This window comes from Lepidothrix coronata, unplaced genomic scaffold (genome assembly GCF_001604755.1).
Source record: "Lepidothrix coronata isolate B3197 unplaced genomic scaffold, Lepidothrix_coronata-1.0 Scaffold319, whole genome shotgun sequence".
Classification (NCBI taxonomy): domain Eukaryota; kingdom Metazoa; phylum Chordata; class Aves; order Passeriformes; family Pipridae; genus Lepidothrix; species Lepidothrix coronata.
Window position 1 is genome coordinate 76429 of NW_016690499.1, and position 24805 is coordinate 101233.

Consider the following 24805-nt stretch of genomic DNA (forward strand, 5'->3'; position numbering starts at 1 on the left):
AACAGGCTGCCCAGAGCAGTGGTGGAGTCCCCATCCCTAGAGGAATTTAAAAGCCATGTGGAGGAATGGTTGGACTTGACCGTCTCCAAGGGCTTTTCCAACCCAAACGATTCCATGATTCTACACAACCCACACCCAAAGAATCCTCCGTGGGAGAAGCCCTCAGCCTGCAGCAGAGCGAGTGTCACTCCCCCAGCTCTGCCCCACCACAGCCTGCAGGGCCGGGACGGACAGTCGGGATGGCTGGAAATGGGAAGAGCGAGAGGAGCTGGAGGCAGGGGAGGTTTTGGAAGAGCAGCAGGTCCAGAGCTCCACCTACCTGCAGTACTCTGCGAAGGTCAGCACGTAGCACTTCTCCTCGATGCAGGCGACGCTGTTCTCGTCCTGGTGCCGGGACGCAAAGATCTCGTTCTGCAGGAGGGAGGGAAGGAAGGAAGAGGTCACCCCGCCGGCCAGGACCAGCCCCACACATTCCCCCAGCCCCTCACCGGGGAGTCAAAGCATGCCCACAGCAAACACTCTAAATTTAGGGCTAATATTCCACACAACCCGGACACCTTCCATGTGTTCCTGTGCACCAGAATTTTATCCAGCAACACGTGAGCAAAGCAGAGTCTCCCATCATTTATCCCTGCCCAGCACACACTCTGTGAGGCCTAGTGCCCAAATCCCATGCATATTTCGAATGTTACAAAGCTCTCGAGCAGCAAGGCTGCACCCCTCGGCCTCCCCTGTCCTCCTGGATTCTCTAATCCACCTCTGTATCACAGCTAAAGGAATCCCTTCCTCATCCCAATTCAATTAAAAAGGCTACTTTAGTGAGAGAAACAGCAGCAGTCTTTCCTGGAATCATGGAATAGAATCCTGGAATGGTTTGGGTTGAAAGAGGCCTCAAAGCCCATCCAGTCCCACCACCTGCCATGGGCAGGGACACCTTCCACTAGCCCAGGTTGCTCCAAGCCCTGTCCAACCTGGCCTTGGACACTCCCAGGGATGGAGCAGCCACAGCTTCTCTGGGCAAACTCCCCTTCATTTTTTCCCAGAGTAATTTAGGGAACTTGGCTCTGCAGCAGGCAGGATTAGTTAAATATGGGGCAACCTGGATGGAGCCACTGGAAAGAATTCCAGGTGCGGTTAGATCAGCAGAGATGGTGATCTCTGGGAATAAGGATTCCCTGCAGGCTCCGTTTCTGCTCCCAGCCCCGAGGAAGGAGGCTGGAAGGGAAGACTCACGAAAGGGTGACCATTTGGGGACAGGGTTGATGAGGGACACTGGGAATGCCACACCTTCCTTCTGCACCTTGGGGTTCTGGTTTGCTCCTTAAATTAAAACTCCCCGAGCCACCTCTGGCAAGCCCAGCCCAGCCCTCAGATCAAGCTCTCTCTCGTTTGAAGGCCTGTGTAATTAAGCAGGTTTTCAAAAACCTGGCTTAATTGCTCCTGGCATTCTCCCTGGACTAAAGTGCAACTGGATACACTCACCTTTTGTTTATAAAGTACCACATTTTGGTTTAGAAACTCACCTGTGCCCTGCAAACCAGGCAGGTGCAATTCCCTGGCTGCTCCCCAGTCCTGCTCTCACCCCCTCCCCCCCTTTCTATCTAAAAAAGGAATAAAAACGAGAAAAGCACCAAGTATTTAAAATTGTGTTGAAAACAGCAGTAAATTCTTCGTTCCCAGGTAAAACCAGCTTGTTCTGTCACCCAACACAAGCCCATGCAAAGCAAAGCAAGCCTTGAAGTCACAGTGATTCACATGTTCTTCCTTTGAAAAGCAACCTCTTTTATCCCGGCACGGCATCCTTGAGCCAGACTTTAGTTCTCCTCATAAACCTCTACAGGGCAAGGACGATGCACCCACGTTCCTGCACAAAACTAACTCGCTTTTCAGAAGCAGATTAAGGGATTTATTAAAAGGCAGCACATGCTACAGGCACTCCAGTGTCCTGCAAAATGGCAGCAGGAGCATGGAGCTCTGTGGGAATTAGAAGAGCCTTTTGGAACAGCATCTGATCTTGATTCAGCAGCAACTCACCCTTCCTTACTCCTAAGGTAACAGTCAAAGTGACTTTTCAGTTAATACATGGAATTTTCTCAGATTAAAGGGAGAAACACTAAAACTCAGCAGAGTAGACCCCGTAAGGAACACAACAGCTTCTGTCAGAGCCCAGAGTTTCTCCACAGGACACTAAATTTGGGGGAAAAGCCCATCTATAGGACACCACCTCTGGACACATCTAGAAACAGCTGCACCACAGCCAAGAGAGCTCTGTTGTACTCAGTCTGAGGCCACCCAGGAATGCAGGGAGATGCTTGGGGTGATCCCCTATGCCCACAGGAACACAGCCATGCCGGGATGCCCCTGGCCCGGATCCGGACTCACCTGGTGCATGCTGGGGTTGCGGCCTCCCTGAGTGTGCTCTGGTCTGTAATACCACAGGAGGCTCATCATCAGCTCCCCTGCAACAACACCCATCCAAACACGTCAACCCGCAGTTTTCTGGGAGCGTTTTCCCACCAATTCCCAGCTGCCTCCATTCCCACAGCGCCCAGGGAGAGGCAGCTGTGAGTGATAAATATTTCATGCTGAACTAGGTGTCCTTTTGTTACAGCCTGGAGTCGGTCACGTGGCTTTCCCACTACACCTTCACCTCCTCCTTCTTGTAGGATCCAAAGGGTTTTTTGGTTTGGGCCCAAAAAACCCCCGAGGGATTAAAAAAAAAAAAAAAAAAATCAAACGTTTCCACCTGGAAAAAGAATCCATTCAGCACACAAGCTGGAAAAGAAGCTCATCCAAAGGTGGGAACTCGCAGCGTTGACTCCCAGGTTCAGGTCAGAACTGCTGCTGTGATGACATGACCAGGATGGGCCTCACCACACCTGGATTTATGTCTTTTACATGGAATTTCTTGGGATTTTTTTTATTTCCTTTTTAAGGAAGACTTGCAGTTTACAACATTTAGCTCATTCTCCTTGGCTCAGGTATTGCCAGTCCTCAGCATAAACCCTCACTGCTCCCATCACCACCTCTACGGGGGTCCACCAGGAGCTGCTGTGGAACAGTCCCTGCTCCCACCAGCTCCCAGCCCAGATGTTGGATTGGAGCAAAAAGCAGCTCCCCAAAGTTTGCTGCAGTGGAATAATAAGGGAGATGGCTGCTAAGATGGGCACTTGGCAGATATTATGTGCTTTCACATCCAGCAAGATTTCCATTATCAGTCCCAGACTAGTGATTAAGGAGCATTTCAGTTCCTGGAACAATCCAAACGGAATCCACGGAGCTCATCTCCTCTCCATCCCCTGGTACCCTCCCAAGCCTGCAGCTCTCCCCAGATCCATCCCTTCCCTGCTTCCAGCCCGCTCTGCGGAGCACAGAGGCAACACAGGCTCTCTCCTGGCACGGTACCTGTCTTGGGGTCTTCCCACAGCGCCGATATCTTGGCGACGTAGGGCATGGATTTCTTGCGGGGCCCGGATTTGAGGAGCACGGTGTCGCGCACCCGGATGATCTCCCCGTCCCTCTCCACGGCCTGGTAGCTCTTGCGCATGGCTGGCTCGGGCTCGTTCTGCAACACACAAACCACAGCCTGGGGTTTGCTCCCCCGGTCCAAGACTCCTCTTTTCCTCCTGTGAATTCCAACCTAAGCCTCCTCAGGGCTCAGCGCTCCCGCTCCCACAGATCTCCAGGAGAAGTCACGCAGCGTAAGATGCTGCTTGTGGCGCCTCTGTTCCCACCAGGTTGGTTCCTAACACCAAAGATCAGGCCAAAGGAGTTACTTTTTCAGTGGGTTGGGCATTCACAGGTAAAGGGAGGTCGCTGAGGACCAGCATCCGAGTGCTCCAGGCCACACACGGCCATTGTTCCCAAATAAACCAAACCCCAGCTATTCCTCCTACATCGTGCTGGGAGTGAGGAGCAGGACATCATCAGCAGGACAGCCCTTCTCACAGAAGCCCTTATTGCTGAAATGAATACTCTTATTTCAAACTAAAACACATTTGTTCCTCCCATTCTGCATGAAAAACCACCATCTTCAGGAAAGTCACCTTTTCACCTGCCTGTCTGGAGGGCACGGACAACTAGGTGTGTTTTGAATGCTGTGTGTTTGCCTGACACAAATATTGTCAGGAAACCAACTAAACATGAAATATTTGACACGAACAGGGCAGGGATTGGCAGGGAGGCCGTGGCACAGAGCTTTCCTTAGTGGGATTACTAAATATTCCGTTGTACCCCCTGACAGTATAAAACAATCACTTTTGGGACTGTAAACTGGGGCCTTTCAGTTTGGTTTTGCTCTGAATTTCATTTCAGAACACCTCAGCAGGATGGTTTGACCTCCTGCCACATCTCCCAGGCAGGACTGGCAGCATTTTAAAGAGATTAAGGCCACGCTGCTCCTTAGGGATGTCACAGCTGGAGGGATGAAGGCACAAGGCCAGTCCTTGCCCTTCACAGCTTCATCCTGGCACCTGCACTCAGCCCCAAGAGCTGCAGCTCCAAAACCTGCTCTGGCTGATGCTCTCAGCAGCCCAAGGCTGGGCCACCACAAAGCAGCAGCACAGACCCCGCCTGGCCCGCAGCTCTCCTTTCCTCTCCCTCCTGCTGGCATTTACTGCACATCCAACCTCATCCCACCTTCCCAGACACCACGTGGGGCCGCATTTCAAGCTCTTATGTTTTAATAAGATGAAGGATATTGCCTTCTCCCTCAACTGAAGTGGACTTTACTGGAGTTAATTGAATTCCCTGGCAGGAAATCTCCCATCTTACAGGAGCCAGACTCTGCCCCTCAACACAACAAATGGGAAAGTACAGACAAGTAATCCCCAGAGGAGTGACCTGCTGTGCCACTGTGTACGTTACAAGAAAAGGGAGTTTGGGGTGCTGGAAAAATTCCATCTGGGAGCCGGATACTGCCTCAGTCCTCTGTGCTCAGGGATATTCCTGTGGGGCTACAGACCAATCAGGGAGAACCACCTGCCTTGATGCCTGCCCCTTATAATGAGGCTAAAACATCCCTCACCTTCTCAGACAGGTTTGTCCTACCCAGGAGGAAGGAGGACGATCCCTGTAGGAGGGACTCCCACGTGCCACAGGTGCCACCCTTGCACATGCCAGAGCCGGGAGGATCCAGCAGCTCGGCGTTCCAGCTGAGCCCAGCACAGGAGCAGCAGGTTCTCCTCCCTTTCCAAACCCCTGGCACGCAGGGGGCACTCAAGAGAACAAACCCAGCAGCAGCTCTGCTCCCGCTCGGAATTCCTCCGAGAGGTTCCAGCCGGCACCCGGCGACCACCTCCAGCCCGAAGCCAGGCCCAGAGCCCTCCAGCCTTTGTGCCCTCAATCCCTGAGGGTGCACAAGCCCCCTCAGGTCCAGCACTCCAGACCTACCACGACGTAGACGGCCTTCTCACAGGCCGTGCCCACGGGGATCCAGCCGTTGGTCGCCCTGCGCCGGCTGATCCGCTGCTGCTTGGGGTGGGAATGCGCTCCCGCCGCTTTGCTGTTGGAGGCGTGCAGGCAGCCCGGCGTGTTCCTCAGCCCGGACTTGGAGCCGCTGGGGGGCTTGGAGCTCTGTGGACATTCTCGGGCCATGGTCTGAGGGTCAGAGTTGGGGGTCTGCAGGTGAGGGACGGGCTCTGCAGCCGGTGGCACGCTGGGAACGGGACATCCTGAGAGCGGGTGGGCAGGAGAGGCGGGGTGTCCTGCCACCGGGATTGTGAGGTTCAGCTGGTCCAGAGACTTGCAGCCTTCTGATGGAAGGGAAGAAAAGAGACACAGATCTCACCTGAAACATAAAGCAACTACACAACCAAGACCGTCCCGAACCGCAGCTGCGTTCCCCCGAAATTCCCCGTATTGCATTACAGCAGTAAAGACTCTCCACGCTGTAATTCCATTTTGCACTGTCACTGGATCCTAACAGCAAAGCCATTCCCGAGCCTGCGTGCTCCAGTGCTCTGCCGATGACACTGCACCACAACAAACCCAGCTGAATCCCAAGGAACGCCAGCCAGGAATACACACAAGGCTGGCCAGTGTCCAAAGCAGCTCCAGCCTGTCAATATGTGTAAAAGAAATAAAAGGCTTATGGGAACGATGGGAAGGATTAAGTCGCAGTAGCAGCAGCAGCCAGCTCCTTCCAAAAGGCCAAATTCTACTAATCAGGGAAAATTGAGACGGTTCTCCAAATTAAGTCCAGAAAGAGAAAACAAGGTGGAACAGAACTGCAAGATGCTGCACCCTCAGCAAAACCATGTCCCTGCAGCAGACACAGGAACCACAACAGGTTGGAATTCAGCTGACGCTGCCTCTCGGAGCATCCCAGAGCACCTCGCTCCGCTCAGGAGTCACAAACAAGCCTCAACCCAAGCCGACGGAAGAGCCAGTCAGATTGGAATTACCTCCTGTCAGCAGGAAAAAGCCTCCTGGACCCACGTGTGACGCCTCTCTGTTCCCTAACCCTGAGTGTGCTTTTTTTGGGGTGACCAAAGGGCAGCTCCGGGCGGGCTCCAGGATTTGCCTCAGGTTGGAGCGTGTCCCTGCAGAGCTGCTTACAAATGGGAAAGGAAAAATCCATCCCAAGTCAAGCCGAAAAACTGCTGAGAGCCCTCGGAGAGACGGGAAGTTGTTGCCTCCTGCCTCCCCACTGACCCTCCCTGAGGGGCTGCAATGGAGCTGTGTCAGGGGTGCCATGGACCACTGTCACTGTCACCAACCCGAGCGGCAAACACCACAGGAACTCGCTGGAGAGCATGGACACCAGGATGTGGGCGCTGGCAGGCACAGGACCACAGAGCAGGGAATCACCTCTCAGGTATTCTGCTTAAAAAAGCAGTTTTTAAGCTTGAGCTAAAGCAGGATGAAGCTTCACAAGAATGTGTACTGAAGGTCAGGGCAGTCAGTGGTGCAGAGCTGCTCTCGCTGGCACCCCTTCCAGCCTCTCCGATGGCACCGGGCCTAAAGCAGCTCTCACAGCCTGTCCTGCCTTGTCCCCACCACCCTGCTCCCACACTGCCCAAGGTCACAGCCCGATCCCTCAGTATGGACCACACAGACACTGATATTCCCACATGAACACCTGGAACGCACCAAACCAGACAGATGTAACACACGGCACGTCAAGCTGGATCCCTCATCCCACTGCTCTCCGATGGGAGCCTGCTCCTGCAGCCAAAGTGCTCCTTTAGTTCACTAAAATACCCCACTCTAGGGAAGGAAAATACTTCAGAGGTGCACAATCATATAAAAATCAACCCCTAGGCATAAGTCCCTGTTCGTATTTTCAGAGACCTTATAGGCTCCAATCCACAAACCAAAACCTAAAGGATTCCGGTGTTGTAGGATTTTAAATCCAAGTTGCTCACAGGAAGGAAATCACAGCAGTGGGGTGAAACACCAGTAAGAATCCACTGCTGCTGCCCCTGCCAGCACTGTGAGGAACCAGCAGTCCACGGGGAGGGCTGAGTTCTGGGAAACACTCCGTCTGCATCCTTCTGGCTGCACAAAATCAGAGGCACCAGCGTGCGACATGTGAGGAACAAAGCAGACTGGTATGACCTCGGGGCACTACACGGAAACTGTCAGGCCAGAACACACTGCTCAGCTGCTTGTCTTGTGAGCATTCCACTTACAAGAGCTCTGAAGCCACCAGCGAACCCTGGCTGGCTGCTGCTGTAGGAAGCAGCACCACGAGAGCGGGGATATTTCGGGAGAACGGAAATTACACTTCAACCAAAGGCTCCAGAGTTTCAGCGGCTTCCTACAACGGAGGATGACAAAGCCTTTCTCGAACCAAAATGCCATCCACCTACCTGAAAATCTGTTTTCAGTGGGTAAGTCGTGCCAGCTCTTGGCTGGGACACGAGGTTTTAGTGGGAAGATCCGGTGATGGCACTCCCAGCAGCTGGAGGAGCAGCCTCCTCTACTGACTGGCTGCTCGCAGCACTGTCCACCCTGATGGCTTTATACAAAGTGCTGGTGTCTGATAACCCCCACACAACACAACACTTTTAAATATTTAAAAAGCTATTTTTCAGCAGCAGCAGCAGAGGCAAAGCTCCGAGGTAAAGCAGGAAGTCTGAAAAGCAAGCGGGGGACAGAGGAGAGCCGGGCAGGTAACAACTCACTGGGCACCCTCACCCCTCCTCATTTCAGGGCTTCATTGTCACACACTGGGAGCAAAGATGGGACCAAGAATTCCCAAACTAACAGCGTGCCCGGCACTTAGACCCCCTGAGTGAAACTCCCTACACAGCCCTGCCAGCTCTGATCCACGGAAACCAAAGAGCCTGCATCCCCCCAGCCGGCACCGTAAGAGTTTAACAACTCCTGCTTCTTCACACGCTCTGTGAGGGTGTTCAGCCCCCAGAGCGAGATTTTGGGATGGCAGGAGTAACTCTGGCCGGTGTGCTCCGACCCTCGGCTCGGAGCAGCGCGGGGGGGGATGGCTGCGCCTCCCGGAGCGTGCAGGAACTGATCCCCGCTGCTTTTACACACATCAAAGCTCGGCGGCAGCTCCGGCACGACAAGCCATGAGTCACCTTCTCGCCGCCCGAACCCTTTCACCCATCCTCCGCTTCCCACACCGACGAGACCTTTCGGTGGGAAAAACCCTCCGGGCTAAACACGAGGGAAGGGGAGGTGGGAGGCGAGTTCTGAGACGAGATACCGCGCGCGCGGGGGGGGGAACCAAGGGAACCGCCAGCCCTCTCCTTTCTCCCGGGAACGCCGCCCGGGACTCACCTGCCCTCGCTCGGCACCTTACCTGCTGCAAAAGGCATTTTGTAGGGGAAGCTGCTCCGTCCCGCGGTCACGCTGCCGACGCGGCCCTCGGGCACATGCACCACTCCGCAGATGCTGAAGCTGCTCAGCGCCGCTCCCTGCCCGCAGCAGTACGGGGAGCTGCACCAGTGCAGGGGCTGCAGGGGCGCGCCCGACGGCAGCGCCCCGGGAGACACCAGGAGCCCCTCGCAGGTGGCGGCCTGCGACAGCTCGTCCTTGGGGTAAACGGAGCAGGGGGAGTAGCCACTGTATCCGCTTTGGCCGTAATAAACGTAAAACCCGTTCAACGGGGTCAGATCCGAGGATTCGTAGAGACATCCACAATCCGCGTGATTCCCGGGCACGGGCAAGGGAGGGAACTGCTGCACGGGAAAGGAAGGCTGATGAAACTCCTGTTTGGGGGTCGGGGATTTCTCTCCGGGTCTTCCGTACTCTGGCTTCATGGAAGCTTGTCCTCCCATAAGCAAAGGCAGTCTGTGGTAGAAGCCCTCGGTGCTCGCGTAGGAGCCGGACAGTGACTCGTAGGGGACGGGCTCTGTCGTCCCGTAGAGCCTGGAGGAGTCCCGCTGCTCCCGTTTCCCAAAGGTGCCCAGGGCCTGGCCTTGCCAGCCGTGCTGCCCGTCCATTTTTAAGCTGGTCGCTTCCTTCTTGGATTTGACACAGTTCTTCCTCCCGGCTTTGGCCCATTTGAGCATGGATTTCGAACAGTGGTTCTCGGACTTGCCCTCTCCGTCCGATTTACTCCGCGGCTTCAGGGGCTGGTCTTTCTCGTGGGTCAGCTTGAGGAAGGCCACGGCGTTGAGGCTGGCCAGTCTCTTTGGGGTGGGATGGTAGGAGACGGCTCCGTCCTCCCTCTTTGTCCCATCGTCAAAGACCTCGTCCAGCGAATGCTCGCAGTTGTTGCATTTCTGACCGGGCTCGGGCCGGTTCTTTCCCTTCCCGGTTTTCACAGCCGGTTTCTCCAGGGCGGGCCAGTTGTCCCCAGCTTTGCACTGCAAGCCCTTCAGGGCACAGTCCCCAGTGGGTTTCCCGGAGTCCCTGCGGAAGCGCCTGCCGGATAACAAGCCGTCGTCCCGTTCGAAGAGCAGGTTGTTCACAGCCTCCGCGTTCAGCGAGGCCAGACGGCGCTTCCTGGGCTCCGACGGAGCAGCATCGAGGTCCTGCTCCGGCCCTGGGTAAGTCCCTGTGCCCTTCTCCCCGGGCGGATCGCTCTTCCCCGCTCCCACGGGCTGCACTTGTTCGGAAAACATCCGAACATCCATCCAGCTGGGAAGGTGCTTTTTTTTACAGCTCTGGCTCTGCTTGGACAGAGACCCGGCCACATCCTCCAGCCGGGTGAGCAGCACCTTGCAGGTCTTTTTGCTGACCGAGGGGAGCAGGCGCCGGCGCAGCGGGTACGTCTTGCGCACCTCGCGCGGGCTCTTGCCTTTGTGAGTCCCCACAAAGCCCCCGGGACCGCTGGGAGCCTCGGAGGCGTCTCCGTCCCGCTGCTCCCCGCGCTCTGTGCCGGCCCTGTCCATCCTCCTGCCGCCCGAGGCCTGGCCAGCACAACCAGCTGGGTGTTTCAGAAGGAAAAGCTGTTTCTTCCGGGCATGCGTCATAGGATCAATGTCCAATCCTGGGAACGGACAGGAGAAAACAGCCATTAATGTCGCCGAGAGGGACCCGGCTCCGCACGCAGCACCCACTGCCAATTAGGGGATATTTGGGGAAGCTTGTCTTTATACAGCACAGCCTGTTTGGGTGATGGCCAGTTAAGCCAATTAAGAGACAGGATGCAATTAGTTAGATGTGGTTTAATATCAGGCCGTGGAACATGATAGTAATTAAAAGCAAGGTGGGGATGGCAAATGCCACAGCAGCTGGGAAAAGCAGGGAGCTGTTCAACCCAGCTCCCTCTTACGCTGGTGCCGTTCCCAACACTTCACAAATTCCCATCAAATTTCCGAAATCTGAAGGCTGGTACAGGGCACGGAGCAGAAATAACCCCCAGTCTGTGATTTCCTGCATGTTGATACAGGCAGGCTCTTCCAGCGTTGTTTTGTGAGACAATTAGGCAAAAGAAAAACAGAAAGTCCACCCACTCGGGGGGGAAAAGAAAACTTGTGCCATTAAACAGAGACCTGCCAACACTAATAAATTAAATCCATGCAAATCCCTGTGCAGGTTGGGACCTGGCTGCACGCTGCTCCTGTCGCCGTGTCTTATAAAAGTTGGGGACATTTAAACACCAAATCACGTTGGGCAGGGAGGCCCCGAAGATACATTCACGACAGGAAAAAGAAGCCCCAGCTTCCCGAGTTATCCAGCAAACCAAAACCTGATCTTTAATTAAGGAACTCAAGAATTCTGCGGTGCGAAGGAGCACACGTTCCCATAAGAAGCTGCTGCAGGTCCAACACTAAGACAGGATATGAGTGGGTGATACCAAACCAAAAACGTTAAAAATGTCAGTCTAAATGAGTGATAGTGGAATAGATTTAATTAAGTCTCTCTCTGAGCATCAGAAACAGCAGAAAAGGACAATTACTTGCCTTCGATGGTATTTACGAAACAGTCAGATTCCATTTATTGGCACCAAAGAGCTGATCTTTGTAGCAGCATCCACCTAGGAGGGGTTTGCTTGTCCCTGAATCAGGATTTAGGCTGGAACTCCCCTCAATTGACACTGGTCTGCCACTTTTGAGGCGTTTAATTAAAGCTCCTACTGCTTTGGCAGTGATTAGAACAAAGCTCCCGAATTACAAGAACTGTTCATTTGATATGGTTTAATCAAGCTGATAATTAGATTATCTATTTGAAATAAGCTTGATGTGTTTTAATTGACTTGCTTATATATGTGTTAACTAAGGGAAATTCAGGGATTGAAACCCACTGGGGTTTGCACAGTGCTTTTCTGGATGTCAGGCCCTTCCTGGAGTGTTTTGGGATGACTGGGTCCTTCCACCCTGTTAAACACGGGATATTTCCCAAGGCTGGTGCCCCAACAGGAGAGCTCGGTGGGGAGCAAACACTGGTGCACGTGCGTGTTTTGCTTATCAGAAATTAGGGAATTAGGAGGATCGAGTCAGACGGATTTTCCTCCACAACTGGAATTCTTCTTGCACAAGAGGCCAAACTGAGCACACACCACCTCTGGAGTTTGGAAGAGGACTGTAATTTAAAAACTGGCTCGGGCAGAGCAGGGTTTGGCAGTGGCACACCAGGCATCCTGCAGATCCATGCCCCGGGGAGGACAGCTCTTCCCGGGCTATATGGACCAGTGGTTTCCTTGCAACACTCGTCCTATTTTCTGTTATCCTTAATGAGAGCCTGAGCCTCTGGCAGAGGGGAAAACCCCAAAATAAATAGCCATGGTTTTTCTTAACCCAGCATCAGTCGCCTCATTCTCCTTAGGCTTCCTCAGGTAGGAGCCTGACCCGCCCTGGCACCACAACATCCTGAGGGTTTAGTGCCCAAATCGGTTGGAATATTCATTAAAAACTGGGCACTACAGATGTGACTTTGTTCACACCACGGCTGCTCTAAAGTTAGGAAAAGCCTGGGGGAGATTGAGGGAAGCAATTTAAGAGAATCGGGATTGTTCAGCCTGGAGAAGAGAAGCTCCAGGGTGACCTAAACTGTGGCCTTAGAGTGCCTGAAGGGGCTGACAGAAAAGATGGAGAGGGGCTTTGGACAAGGGCCTGGAGTGACAGGACAAGGGGGAATGGCTTCCCACTGCCAGAGGACAGGGTTAGATGGGATATTGGGAAGAAATCCTTCCCTGTGAGGGTGAGGAGGCCCTGGCACGGGTTGCCCAGAGAAGCTGTGGCTGCCCCATCCCTGGAAGTGTCCAAGGCCAGGTTGGACAGGGTTTGGAGCAACCTGGTCTAGTGGAAGGTGTCCCTGCCAATGGCAGGGGCTGGGACTGGATGGGCTTTAAGGTCCCTTCCCACCCAAACCATTCCAGGATTCTAGGATTCATTGCCAGCACCTACGGAACAAAACCCATCCTTAGCATGCTGCACTTCCCAGAAGTCTTTCCGCACCTCCCCAGTTACCTGCAGTGCGTGGATTGCTTTGGGATGCTCCTGCTGCCAGCTCACCTGTGATGCAGCAATCCCTTCTCTTCCCCCAAGCACAACACAGCCATGGAGCTTTTGAACGCTGCTCAAAACTCAGCCATCTGACAGGCAAGTGCATCATCCCTCAAATCAGAGCCCCGCCGAGCTTCCTTCCAGCGAGCATTGTGCTCCTGCCAGCTGGGAAGGGAGAGTGGCAGAGCTCTTCATCCTCTCTCCACCTTTGTATTGCTGCACAAAGCAAAGGAAAGCTGCCTGTGCCCACAAGCCTTCCAGGAAAGCACAAGATAATGTGGAGAATTGAAAGTGAAGGTGCTGAAGCCAGAACCACCCATTTACTGCTCGTGGCTGAGGAGCTGGATTAATGCTGAGAAGACACTGAGGTGTAACTCTGCGGGAAATTAAAGTTCCAAGCAGCTGCATCCAGAGCCCACCAGGAATTTTCAAGCTAGTTGGAATTGCTGCCTCCTTATCATACAATCCCAGCATGGTTTGGGTGGGAAGGGACCTTAAAGTCCATCCCATTCCGACCCCCTGCCGTGAGAAGGGACACCTTCCATTAGCCCAGGTTGCTCCAAGCCCCGTCCAACCTGGCCTTGGACACTTCCAGGGATCCAGGGGCAGCCACAGCTTCTCTGGGCAACCGTCCCCTGGCAACTCCTTCCTCAAACTGGACTAAACCTCCAACAGTTCTGAAAAACTGCCTCTGACAGCTGTTGAACCCAAAGCAGACCAGGATGAAGAAAAATTAAAAACACTTCTAATTTTCTGCTAGAATAAAACCACGACCCAAACAGCAAACTCAGGAGAGAGTTGATGCCTCATTAGCAGGAAAAGGAGCAAGTGTGATAACAGCTGCACGTTCTGTAATCACGCAGCTGCAGCATCTGTCTCTCCCTCTCCAGCACTTGATTGCAAGGGAAATTAAAGGAACTAGTCTGGGACTACCCCTTCAAGCCCCATTTCCTCTCCAGAGCTCCACCACGGAGACGCACGTTCCGAGGAGACGGTGCCAAAAAGCACAGAAATTAAAGCTTTTAAAGCTCCTAATCCATTTGGCACTTCAGTGATACACAAAGAGTTACGACAGCACCAACCTCCTCTCCGTGCACGGCACTGCTCCGACGGCTCCCAGCCCCGGCTGCTTGAATCCCATCTATCCACTTCCATTGGAACGGCTTACGCTGTGACAACAGCCCTACAACTGCGAGTATCTGGAGGATTGGCTCCTTTCTCCCCGCTGCTTTTACAGGAGACTAATTCCCAGTGCTCTAAGGAATGTGCTGCACGGAGGAAGCCTCCCAGGAGCTCTGGGAAATCCGGATAAATCTCAGCAGCATCAGGAATCCCCGGCTGAATTACCCAACCACCGCGCACGTCCCGAGAGTGGAAACACCACTTCCATCTCAAATGTTCAGAAAAATCTGTCACTGTCGGAGCCTGCAATTTGTCTTCCCTGGGTCCAGCCTGATTTTTCTCCGGAGACCCATCGAAAGCTCCATCATCCACATGCTCCGGAGAAAATTGTTTATACAGAGCTCATTAGGCTGCAGAAAGGGCTGGTTTCTCTCACTCATCACCACAGCCCTGACCATTGGACCAGAGCAGGATTAGATGGGATACAGGGAAGAAATCCTTCCCTGTGAGGGTCGGGAGGCCCTGGCACAAGTTGCCCAGAGAAGCTGTGGCTGTCCCATCCCTGGAAGTGTCCAAGGCCAGGTTGGACGGGGCTTGGAGCAACCTGGGCTAGTGGAAGGTGTCCCTGCCCATGGTAGGGGGGTTGGAATGAGATGGTCTTTAAGGTCCCTTCCCACCCAAACCATTCCAGGATTCTGTGATTCTATAAAATACCAGATACATTAAGCATCACCCGTTCACACAGAATCGCCTGTTACAAGTTTAAGTAGGTTCTGTGTAAAGCTGCCATGTGACAGCTACACAAACAACAGCCTAAAAGATCCCCACAACTGATTTGAAAAACCAAGTCGAAAATATTCCGGGACAGGTTTCGCGGTCGTGTTTATAGAAGGAGCACCAGCTTTGCCAATCAAGTTAATCAAGGTTTAAAAATAATTAAAAAAAAAACAAAAAACCACACAAGCCCTGCTCATCTGATTTTTCATACATGCAAAATGCAAACTGGATTCCTCGGCGGCAGAAGGCTGAGTCTGGTAAAATATCAATCACATGTCACTTTGCTCAGATAGCTCTGGCACCCTTCCTGTTCCGCAGACAAAACGGAATAACACATTATTCCCAGGGCTTTATTTTGAAGAACAAGGTGTGAGGTTTTTCTATAGTAAACATTAAAGCTCCTCTATATATTACACTCACACCCTTCCACGGCTGCTTTAGGAGCTTCCTCCAAGCTGCTCTGCCTAAATAATTCAGGCTGTGCCGTGATCCCGTGTACGACACGTGTGGCTGCAAACCGTGCTGCCGGTGGGAATTCCAAGGGCAGGTACATCCCTGCCAGCTCCTCTCCACGCCACGGAGCTGTCGCTGCCATCCTATCCCCGGATCTGGATTTCCCTTCTCCTCTCTCCGGTACATCTCCCCCCACAAAACTCTCCCTTCGCTCTCTTCCCAGTAGGAACTGTCTCAGGATCCAAAGGCAACATGTTCCTACTCAACAAGCTCAAAAGTGGCTTTAGGGGAGGAAAAAAACAATGCAGGAAATTCAGGGAAGGGCAAGGCATCCCTTCAATATAACATTCCACTAATCATCCTGAATTCTGACCCAAAATGCAACTTCAATGGCTTTTTTTGTTTCCTTTAAATAATCTTCACCTTGTTTTCCCCACCTCAGAGTGTCCCTCCAAACTGCCTGTGCCCCACCTTAGTGTCCTAACCCTTGGCACTGCAGTTCCAGGTATGGACTCCAGGAGTTATCATCTCTGAGAGGAGTGCAGAGGACAGCCTGGATTTTAAAATTTAAATAACATGCGTGCTTATAACCTCGACTTAAATTTAAAGGAGCCTTAAGCCCAAGCAGGCAAAACAAGGCTCTGTTAAAGAACAAGTTCACGTCATATTTTCAAGGATTCTTGTGTTCTGACTCATTCCCAGCTGAAATACCCTGACCAGAACTGCCTTTTCAGACTAGAACTGCAATCTGGATTATTTTCAGTTTTAGAACAAAAGTTCTTCAGGCACTACCAGCTTTCCCTCTGGAAATACCTTCTGTTTCTATGTGGTTTTGAGAGCAGTGGCACGTCACTTCGCCCTCAGCTGGGTTACAAGCTGCCCGTGCAGCAGAACAGCTCTCTGGGATTTCACGTTTCCTCCATCAAAGGTTTTGATTCCTCTTTCTATTCAAAGTTTAACAGACATTTCAAAAGAAAACAGACTTTCTACTTCTTTATTCTCACTTTCTGACCATCACTTGAAACACCAGAATTAAAACCCCACACGGCCCCAGCTGAGGACAAGGGCGACATGGGATGACTTATGCTGAGCACTTGTCCACTTGAGAGCTTCGGTCCCAACCCAGAACTCAAGTCAAGGAAAGATTTTACACAACTCTCACATTCACCCTGGAATCCCTGGAACCAAACCCTCTCCCTCCCCCATGTCTCATAAACCACAGTGCCACCCTGAACCCCGAGCAGAGCTTAAATCTGAAGCCAATTTTGCTGGATTTGAACTCAGAATTAAAAAAATCTAATTCCTCCCTGTGAGGGTGGGGAGGCCCTGGCACAGGTTGCCCAGAGAAGCTGTGGTTGCCCCATCCCTGGAAGTGTCCAAGGGTTGGACAGGGCTTGGAGCAACCTGGGCTGGTGGAGGTGTCCCTGCCCATAGCAGGGGGTGGAAAAAGATGATTTTTAAGTCCTTTCCAAGCCAAATCATTCTGGCACGCTATGAATCACAGAATGGGTTGGGAACTTCTGAAATGAAAGTCCAGATGTGGCTTTAAAATAAACAATTCTTTTTTTCCTCCACAAAATGCAGCATCAATCACCACCACACTTACAATGTATATTCACACGTCTGCTGGTGACACGGTTATGACCGAGGCAGAACTGCCAAGCCTAGCTAAACTTGCTTTAAACCTTTCCTCCCTCTCATTAATGCCAGAGACAGTATTTACAAATGAGTAACTCGCAAGGTAAGCGAAGAAGTTCCACTGGAAATGTCACAACTCGACTGGTTTCATGCGTGAGGTCAGTCCAAGGGATGGTGCTGACGCCTCAAAGGACAACAAGTTCCTTCATTCCTAAGGTGGTGTTAGCAGAGAATCACTGAAATTTGGATCAAATTGGATAATTTAAGCCCAGGAAGTGGAGGGACTCAGCATTGCCAAAGGTCCTGAGCAGAGCCAGAGGAGCATTTCTAGGGACCAGCAGCTGGCACGGTGTTGCCATCAGAAACCTGGGGAGAAAACTCTCAGGCAGGAGCTGGATGTTGTAACACGTCAAAATACCAGGAACCACAAGCCAAACACAGGCAATTCAGCCACTCTACTCTCTCTGACAAGGAGAATCCCGCTCACTGGAACAGCGCTTCCAGGAGAGCCCATTTAACTCCCATTAGGAGCTGCCCCAGCTCTTTCATCCCTTCCCCACATCATTAGAGGTGCACTTAAACACACAGGTTTGCTCGTGCCCCGGGTTTGATCAGTCGTGGCAACAAATATCACCTTTAAATAGACTGGACAGGGTTTGCAGCCCACGCTGGCAGTGATTTGGTTTATATCCACTCATTAAGGTGCATTAATGGACCCACACGTGCGTGACAGCCCTGGGCTGCTCGGAGAGGCAGCGATTAAACACACCCGGCTCGCACAGCCGGGGCCGGGAGGGGACACCTTCAATCAGCTGGGCCACATCAGCTCCAGCACACCAACATACTGCTTGGATTTTGTTCCATCTTGTACAGCCGGGAGGAAAAACGGACTGAAAAAATCAGGGTTGGTTAAGAACAGTGACTGAGCCACACACCCGGTCCCCGGAGCTCCAGGTTGAATTCGGGGCAGGGAGGTTGAAAACACTTCCATTCTCACATCACTGCAGGTCACCATGGAGCCAGTGGGAACTCCAGAGGATAAACCATCGGATCCCTGGCAAAGGAGCCTAATTACAGCTCCCTTCTGGGGACCACAAAGCTTTTAAAGAGTTTTATGGAAATGGCAAGGGTGCCTCCAACTGGATTTTCAGGAAGGTCCCTGGAAGTCAGGCTGTGGCTTCAAAACATCCAGCTGTGGTGAGTACTGGGGAGAAGATTGCTACAAGTGCTACAGAAGCTGTTCTGCACAAATGATGCTCTGATACTTCAACAACACCCCTCCCACCACCACCACGTGCTTCCTCCAACTTCGAGGAGAACATTCCTAACAGGAAAAAAAAGGGCAAAACTTTTGAGGAACTCTTAGCACTGCCTAGTGGAGAAACAAAAAAACAATCAGAATCACCCCCTTGATTCTCAGCTACAGGATTTGAGAACATTAACTGCACACTGAGATGTTCAACACGTGGAGCAGAGAGACGGGGAAGGGAACGATCACACATCCCAGGCACCCGCGCAGGAAAAGATGCAAATGGTTTGGAGCTCCAGGCTCCGAGGAGAGGGGTACAAGGAGAAAACATGTGAAGCCAGACCACAGCAAATGTGACCAGAGAGGCGATCCCAGAGGGATTCCTGAGCTGCACGAGCTGCCAGCTGAAGCAGAGCCAAAGTGGCAGCGGGAGCCGCTCGCAGCTACTGGGCGAACAGAGGAGGAACTGGTAGGAAGTTTCCAGGAGCTGCTGGAAGATCCAAGCAAGCTGCAGCCAGCTCTGCTTTCCCAGGCTGTGTCCAGCGTGGAAGGGTAAACAGTTGATAAGCAGGAAAGTGCTGCAGAGCCCCCCCAGCAGCCAGAACCCCCCTGTTATCCCGCAGCCTTGGCCCAAGGACGATTCCCAGTGCCTATGCCCAGCCAGTTTTCCTGCTGCCGGTCCAAATCTTGGGGGGATTTGAATCAAAGAGGATCTGACGCCGGACAACAGCTGCAAAAAACTCTGAGCTGGGGAGTCTGTGCCTCACACTGCAGTTACAATGCACAGGGAGATGATGTATCCACGCAGGATATCCCCAGATACCAGAATTCCAGCTCCAGCTATTTGTCACAGTAAAATATTTGAAGCCAGCAGCATTCTTTAAACTAAAATGACAGATAATATCCCATTTTAGAGCTCCAAAGCGAGATCCTCACTCCTCATTTCAATAACCAAGACAAACACTTTATTTAACAGCTGTATTAACAGGTAGAAATACACTTCTCTCTGGAAAGCCAGGCACACTTACAGTCCTAGCTTCTGCAGGATTTAAACTCTCAATTAAAGGTGAATTCCTGTAAATAGGGGGGGAAATCCTCATTTCTTCCAAACAGAAACCAAGCACTAAGTCTGATATTAAATTTACCCAAACATTTCTTTATATGCATATAAAGACTCCTCTGGGTCCATTCACAGCTTGCTTTGCTCAGCTGAGGGACTGCACAAGTTTTCACACAGCTCCACGAGTTTTCCAGCCTGACACACAGAAAATTAGGACCTCACTGTCCAAACCCATGATTTCAAGCATTGGAAGGGGCTGCCCAGGGAGGTGGTGGAGCACCCATCCCCAGAGGTGTCCAAGGAAGGACTGGATGTGGCACTCGGTGCTCTGGACTGGGGGACAAGGTGGGCATCGGGCACAGGGTGGACTTGATGGTCTGGGAGGGCTTTTCCAACCTCAGTGATTCTGGGATTCTGTGATCTCTGTGGGAAACTGCAAAGCTCTACGAGCTGGACTGAGACCTTGGGGGAAGCACCTGAAACCACTTTCCCCTTTCTTATTTTAATGTTTCATTTACACAGAACAGAAGCTGCTCCGAGAGGAGCCGTCTGACCCTCGAGGCCTCCGAGCACTGCTCTGTGCAGGGTTATTACAGCAAACTGGGTTTTAATCATATTTAAGCAGTGAAAAGTCAAAAGTGCTGCTGCTGTGCTTTCCCCCTTTGCCCCTCCACGATCCACTTCTCCCCACTGCCTCCCATGGTTTCCCTGGAAACGTACGCAAGCTTAAATTGGATTGACATTCACTCAGTGGACAGATGGAGTTTGGAACAGCCTGAAATTCAAGGCCGAGTCTTGGGATACGTCACGTTATCAACGCAAAGACCACCCCCTAAACCTCGTGGGAAGGTTAAGGATCCCCTAATTATTCCGTAAGAGCTCCGAGGTGGCACCTCAGGAGGGTCAGTGCCCACCCATTGTTCTCCCTGAAAGCACCGGGCGAGCACGCGACGAGTCCTGTCGGGAGGGAGGGAAGGATTTAATTTTCGTTAAGCACTGAGAAAACAGGGAAGTTCTTAAGCTCATTAGTGGTTTCAGGCAGCAGAAACTGCTGCAGATCACACGTGGGCTGAGCACAGACAGCAACGCTCCATCCGCACTGGAATTAAGCCACTCGCATCCCTAACTTCGTCCCTGGGCTGAAGTCATTCCTGACAACTGGTGCTGACCCCGAGAGGAGCAGGGTTTGTACCACGCCTTTACAGCCCCAGAGGTGCCAGGGCTGCACCTCCAGCAAAGCTGATCATTTTTTCTCGAGTGGGAATTATTCCCTGGCTCCTCTTCCACCATATGGGAAGAAATGGAAGTGGGAAGAAATGAAAATGTTTTTTTTTTTTGAAGGCTGGCTAAACAGTGCCTTCCCAATCACACTGTCTAACAGGATTGGAAAGGATTCACCTCTTTTCAAGCAAAACACAGGGAGGATGAAAAATCCCAAATAACTACATTCCTAGAGATCTTTGATATAATCCAGTACCTAAGAAAGGGAAAGATGGGATGACAGGGCTCTCACAGGGGACAAGGGGGGCAGCCAGCAGTTACTGCACATTCTCCTTCACCAGGTGCTTGGTTATTTCAGGTACCATCCCCGGGAATTAGGGATTTGCCAGAGAGTTGGGGTTACCAGGGGACTTGTAAGGAATAAATCCCCAAAACACCTGGTTCACTTCTGCTGCTTGTGCAATCTACTGAAATCTAAGGAATTCCCAGTTTGGGATTTACCTGTCCAAGTCAGGATTTCCGTACCACGTGGCCTTTAGCCAGCATTTTAAGGATATCTCCTTTTTTTCTCTGTCTACAAGTGATTGGAGCTGCCAAGTCCTTTTCCTTTAAAATTCCTGCTCACCTTGGAGAGAGCTCTGCACCTCCTTACTCTGAGCCACCTCCAGCCTCGAATCCTTCCACTGATTTTGGCTGAGCTGAACAAAGGAACAAACCCAAACATGCCTCTTGCCCCTATTTTTGAGGAGTTTTTCCTTAATTAAAAATAAACCTCCTGCTGCTCCACTAGTTCCCTCCACGAGCCTGCGCCTTCCCACCTTCCTCCTCCTTCCAAACCTTCCGTGTTTATCAATATGTGATTATTGCAGCTTGCTCCCCACTGCCCCCAGGTGCTCTCCATCCTCCCTCCACAGACGCCTCCTCTCCACCCCTGCTCAAATCCTGTTCTTTTTTCATGGAATTCCCAACCAGTGAGAATGCACTCAACTCACCCGCTGCCCTAACACAGCGAGCCATCCCAAAGTTATTCCAGGGACGTGGATCCTGCTCCATTCCAGGGGCTACGCTGGGTAACGAATTTCCCCGGCGAGGATCCAAGGATCGGGAATGCGAGGGTGCTCCCGGCTCCGGCAGCATCCGCCTGCTCCGCGGCCACTCGGCCACGCTCCCTCCAGCCTCCAGAGCTCAACTCAACCATCTTTTCCTCCCACCCCCGGGACTCCCCGTGTCCCTTCCCCGCTGCCAATGGAAGCCCGTTCCAGGTATTCCGCAGGCGCCGGGAGACACAATGAAGCCGAGCGGGCGGATAAAGCCGTGCTGCGGGAAGGCAGCCGGAGCTCCCGATTTCCCGAGCTTCCCACAGGCCACAGGCAGGAACAATAGAAGGCCAGGCACGGTGCAGGGAGGAAGCAATGCCCGGGATCTCGATGCTTCCCCAGCCACCGGGGTTTTATTTCAAGGATGATAATCCAGACACTGAAAAAATCAGCTGCCAGCAAAGGGCCTTTATTCCAATTATTGCCAGGAAAACGCCTGCTTTTTGTTCCTAAGAGCGTCGTAAATAATTTGAAATATTGAGATACGGGCAGCTGCTAAGAGCCAAGATCTTTCATTTAAAAAAATAATAAAAAAAAAACCAGGCTGCCTGAGCTGCAGAGTTTCAAAGCCGAGCATGAGGAAAAAACTGCTGGAAGAACAATGGGTGCCAGCGAGCGCTCCTGGGATGTGCCTCACAAAGGGGGGAAAAAAGCTAAAAAATCATCCTTGCCTGCAGTCACACCTTTGTTCGGGAGAACTGGGACACGAGGAATGCAGCACCCGGCAGCAGCATCTCATCCCCGAGCACGCCACGTCTCACACAAATCCCACCTGCGCCACGTGCCGCTTCCCAGAGCGCCTCCATCCACGGCAGGACGGTGCCCAGGGAATACAGCAGCAGGAAAATCCCACCTGGGCTGCACCACCCTCCTCTGGGAAGGGCAAGGAGAGACACACGAGGCACACGGATCCCAACGCTCTGACACCTGGCTGATCCACTAAGGCTCCTGTCACACGTGACAGCAAACACCCCCCAAATTCCTGGGCTGCCCCAAAGGCACTGGGAGTTTTAAATGGCACACAAACCAAACGATTCCAAGCAGCCCTCGACAAGACCCAACCACGTACCCACCTATGATCTCAGAGGGAGCTTTTACAAAAAGGTGATAAAAGCAGCATTCCCGGCCGTGCCACGTGGGGAAAAAAAGCACAGCGCTCCGGCCCTGAGCACGCCGTGCTCCGGGGGAGCTGACACACATCCCTCCCAGGGAATAGGTGTTTATTTAGCTGCACACTCAGCTGGACTCCCCGGGGGGACTGCCCGGTGCCACCGGACTCACGGGCTGTCACACGGCTCATTCCCACATTTTTTTAATTTAAGGAAACGTTCGTGTCTTTCCCCATCCCCAAGAGCTCTCGGCGCGGCCAAAAAGCACCACTCAGAAACCAGGCAAAAATCCTCGGGTTATTTTTGACCCACGTGGGGTTAATAACCCCCCCACACACCCTGTATGCAGCATGTATACCATGTATTCCATGCACACAGATACCTGGCTGATGAAAGGGAAAACAGGCTGATTTTTTCCTCATTTTCAGCTGCTTTCCTGCAGAAGCAGAGCAGACCTGCTGTCCCCACTGAGGGGCTTCCACCGTGATTTAACTCAAACTACAACTGTATAATTTCCAAAGGATAATACTGAGAGATCAGAGATTTTACAAGGAGGTTCAGGTTCGGTTCCCTCAGCTGACTGCACTTCTTACACCCCACCAGCTCTCCATACCCTGATGTTACAAGGGTTTCACCCACATGGCAAGAGAAAAAAATAACATGGAACAGATCAGTTAAGCTCCAATGGCACAAATACTGTGGCCAAACACATTACTTTTACATCAGATTTATATTTATTTTTCTTTATGACATCCTTGGGTTCCTCTCTTTAAGAACACCAGTCCCTCATTTTACTTTATGGCAAGATGAAGTTTTCCAGTGCCCCGTTCTTCTAACAGAGGGGGTTTTTTATTCTCATGCAATGTCACTGTGACTCTACTTTTTTCTACTTTATTTATAATAAAGCTTCATGCTAAAATAGCAAATCTGGGCAGGAACTGGACAAAGGCCTATGGCACTGTCCCATACAACCACATTTCCTTCTGTCTTTTAAGAAATAAAACCAGTAGTATTACATTTAAGTGTGTTTTCCCTATTTAAAGAATACCAGGTGCCAGTAGAAGTGCAAAAGAGGGTTAAATCGTGATGGTCTTGTTGGAGATAATTCATGCACTCAGAGCAACAATCTGGCCATGAATTTTAATATTTTTTGCCATTAAAATCCATGTCTCTGGTGTGAATGGAAGAGGAGCTGCCATGCTGGACAGAGAGCACTGCTGAAGGACCCAAAGCCTCCAGTCCTCGCGCTGCAACACAGAGCACAAATCCTGAGCACCCTCCACAAAACACCCCTTTCCCCCCCCCCCCTTCAAACACAGTTTGCATCCAGAAGCTGCAACGTTTTCCAGCCTTTGCAATTGGGAGAAATAGCTGAAGACAGCCCAAATGTGCAGCTGCCAATATAACCAATATAACCCCTCTGAGCTGCTGGAAACAGGAATGTAAATACACAGCGAGGTGAAGCAGGAGAGCAAAGCAGAGCCCTTTGGATGAGGGACATCCCCTGGGACCACCACGTGTCCCTCGCTGTCACACACCAGCCACCCCGGCCCCTGCCAGCCCACAGCCTGTGTCTGGAGCTATTTTAGGTTTATGACTTCTTTGGGGTGTTTATTTTTTTGGTTTTGTTTTGTTTTGGGGTGGGGTTTTTTTGTATTTCCCAGGTATCTGAACCGCTGCTTGTTTATTATTAATAACATGAGAGTTGTGACTTAATTGGTTCAGCTGGTCGGGCACGACCCCGGACTGGTTCTGTCCCTGCTTCCATGGGGTGTATGGACGTGGTTAACTGACATCCCAGAATCATTTAGGTCGGAAAAGACACTCCAAGACCAAATCCAACCTGTGACCCATCCCCACCTTGTCACCCAGCCCAGAGCACTGAGTGCCACGTCCAGTCGTCCAGTCGTTCCAGGAATGGGGACTCCACCACCCCCCTGGGCAGCCCCTCCCACTGCCTGACAACCCTTTTCCTGACGAAATTCCTTCTGATGTCCAAATGGGGACAACCAACCGGGAGGTGGGACAAAAAAAAGCCCCACACAGCTCCTTCTGGATGTGACATTTGCACATCTGGGCACACCTTCCTGTTTTTGCAGTGCCAGGTATCGTCATTCCCTCATTTCCCTGCGATCCGAAGGCGATGCCAAGCAGCAAACGTGCCTTTGCCTCCCATTCCTAATTATTTTTCAGTTGTTTACTTTGGACAGCTTTGCTGC

The 24805-nt window shown here is 52.0% G+C and overlaps 1 protein-coding gene across 1 annotated transcript in view; it reads right to left on the reverse strand.

Annotated features, from left to right (window-relative positions):
- The window catches only part of BAHD1 (bromo adjacent homology domain containing 1), a 31454-nt gene that overhangs the window by 4196 nt on the left and 2453 nt on the right, over nucleotides 1-24805 (reverse strand). The window contains exons 2-6 of the mRNA XM_017837973.1: nucleotides 8768-10402; nucleotides 5392-5753; nucleotides 3406-3565; nucleotides 2383-2459; nucleotides 320-411 (exon numbers count right to left, since the gene is read on the reverse strand). Of these exons, the coding sequence (XP_017693462.1) occupies nucleotides 320-411; nucleotides 2383-2459; nucleotides 3406-3565; nucleotides 5392-5753; nucleotides 8768-10385 (2309 nt within the window). The 5' untranslated portion in view covers nucleotides 10386-10402. The remainder of the gene's footprint in view (nucleotides 1-319; nucleotides 412-2382; nucleotides 2460-3405; nucleotides 3566-5391; nucleotides 5754-8767; nucleotides 10403-24805) is intronic.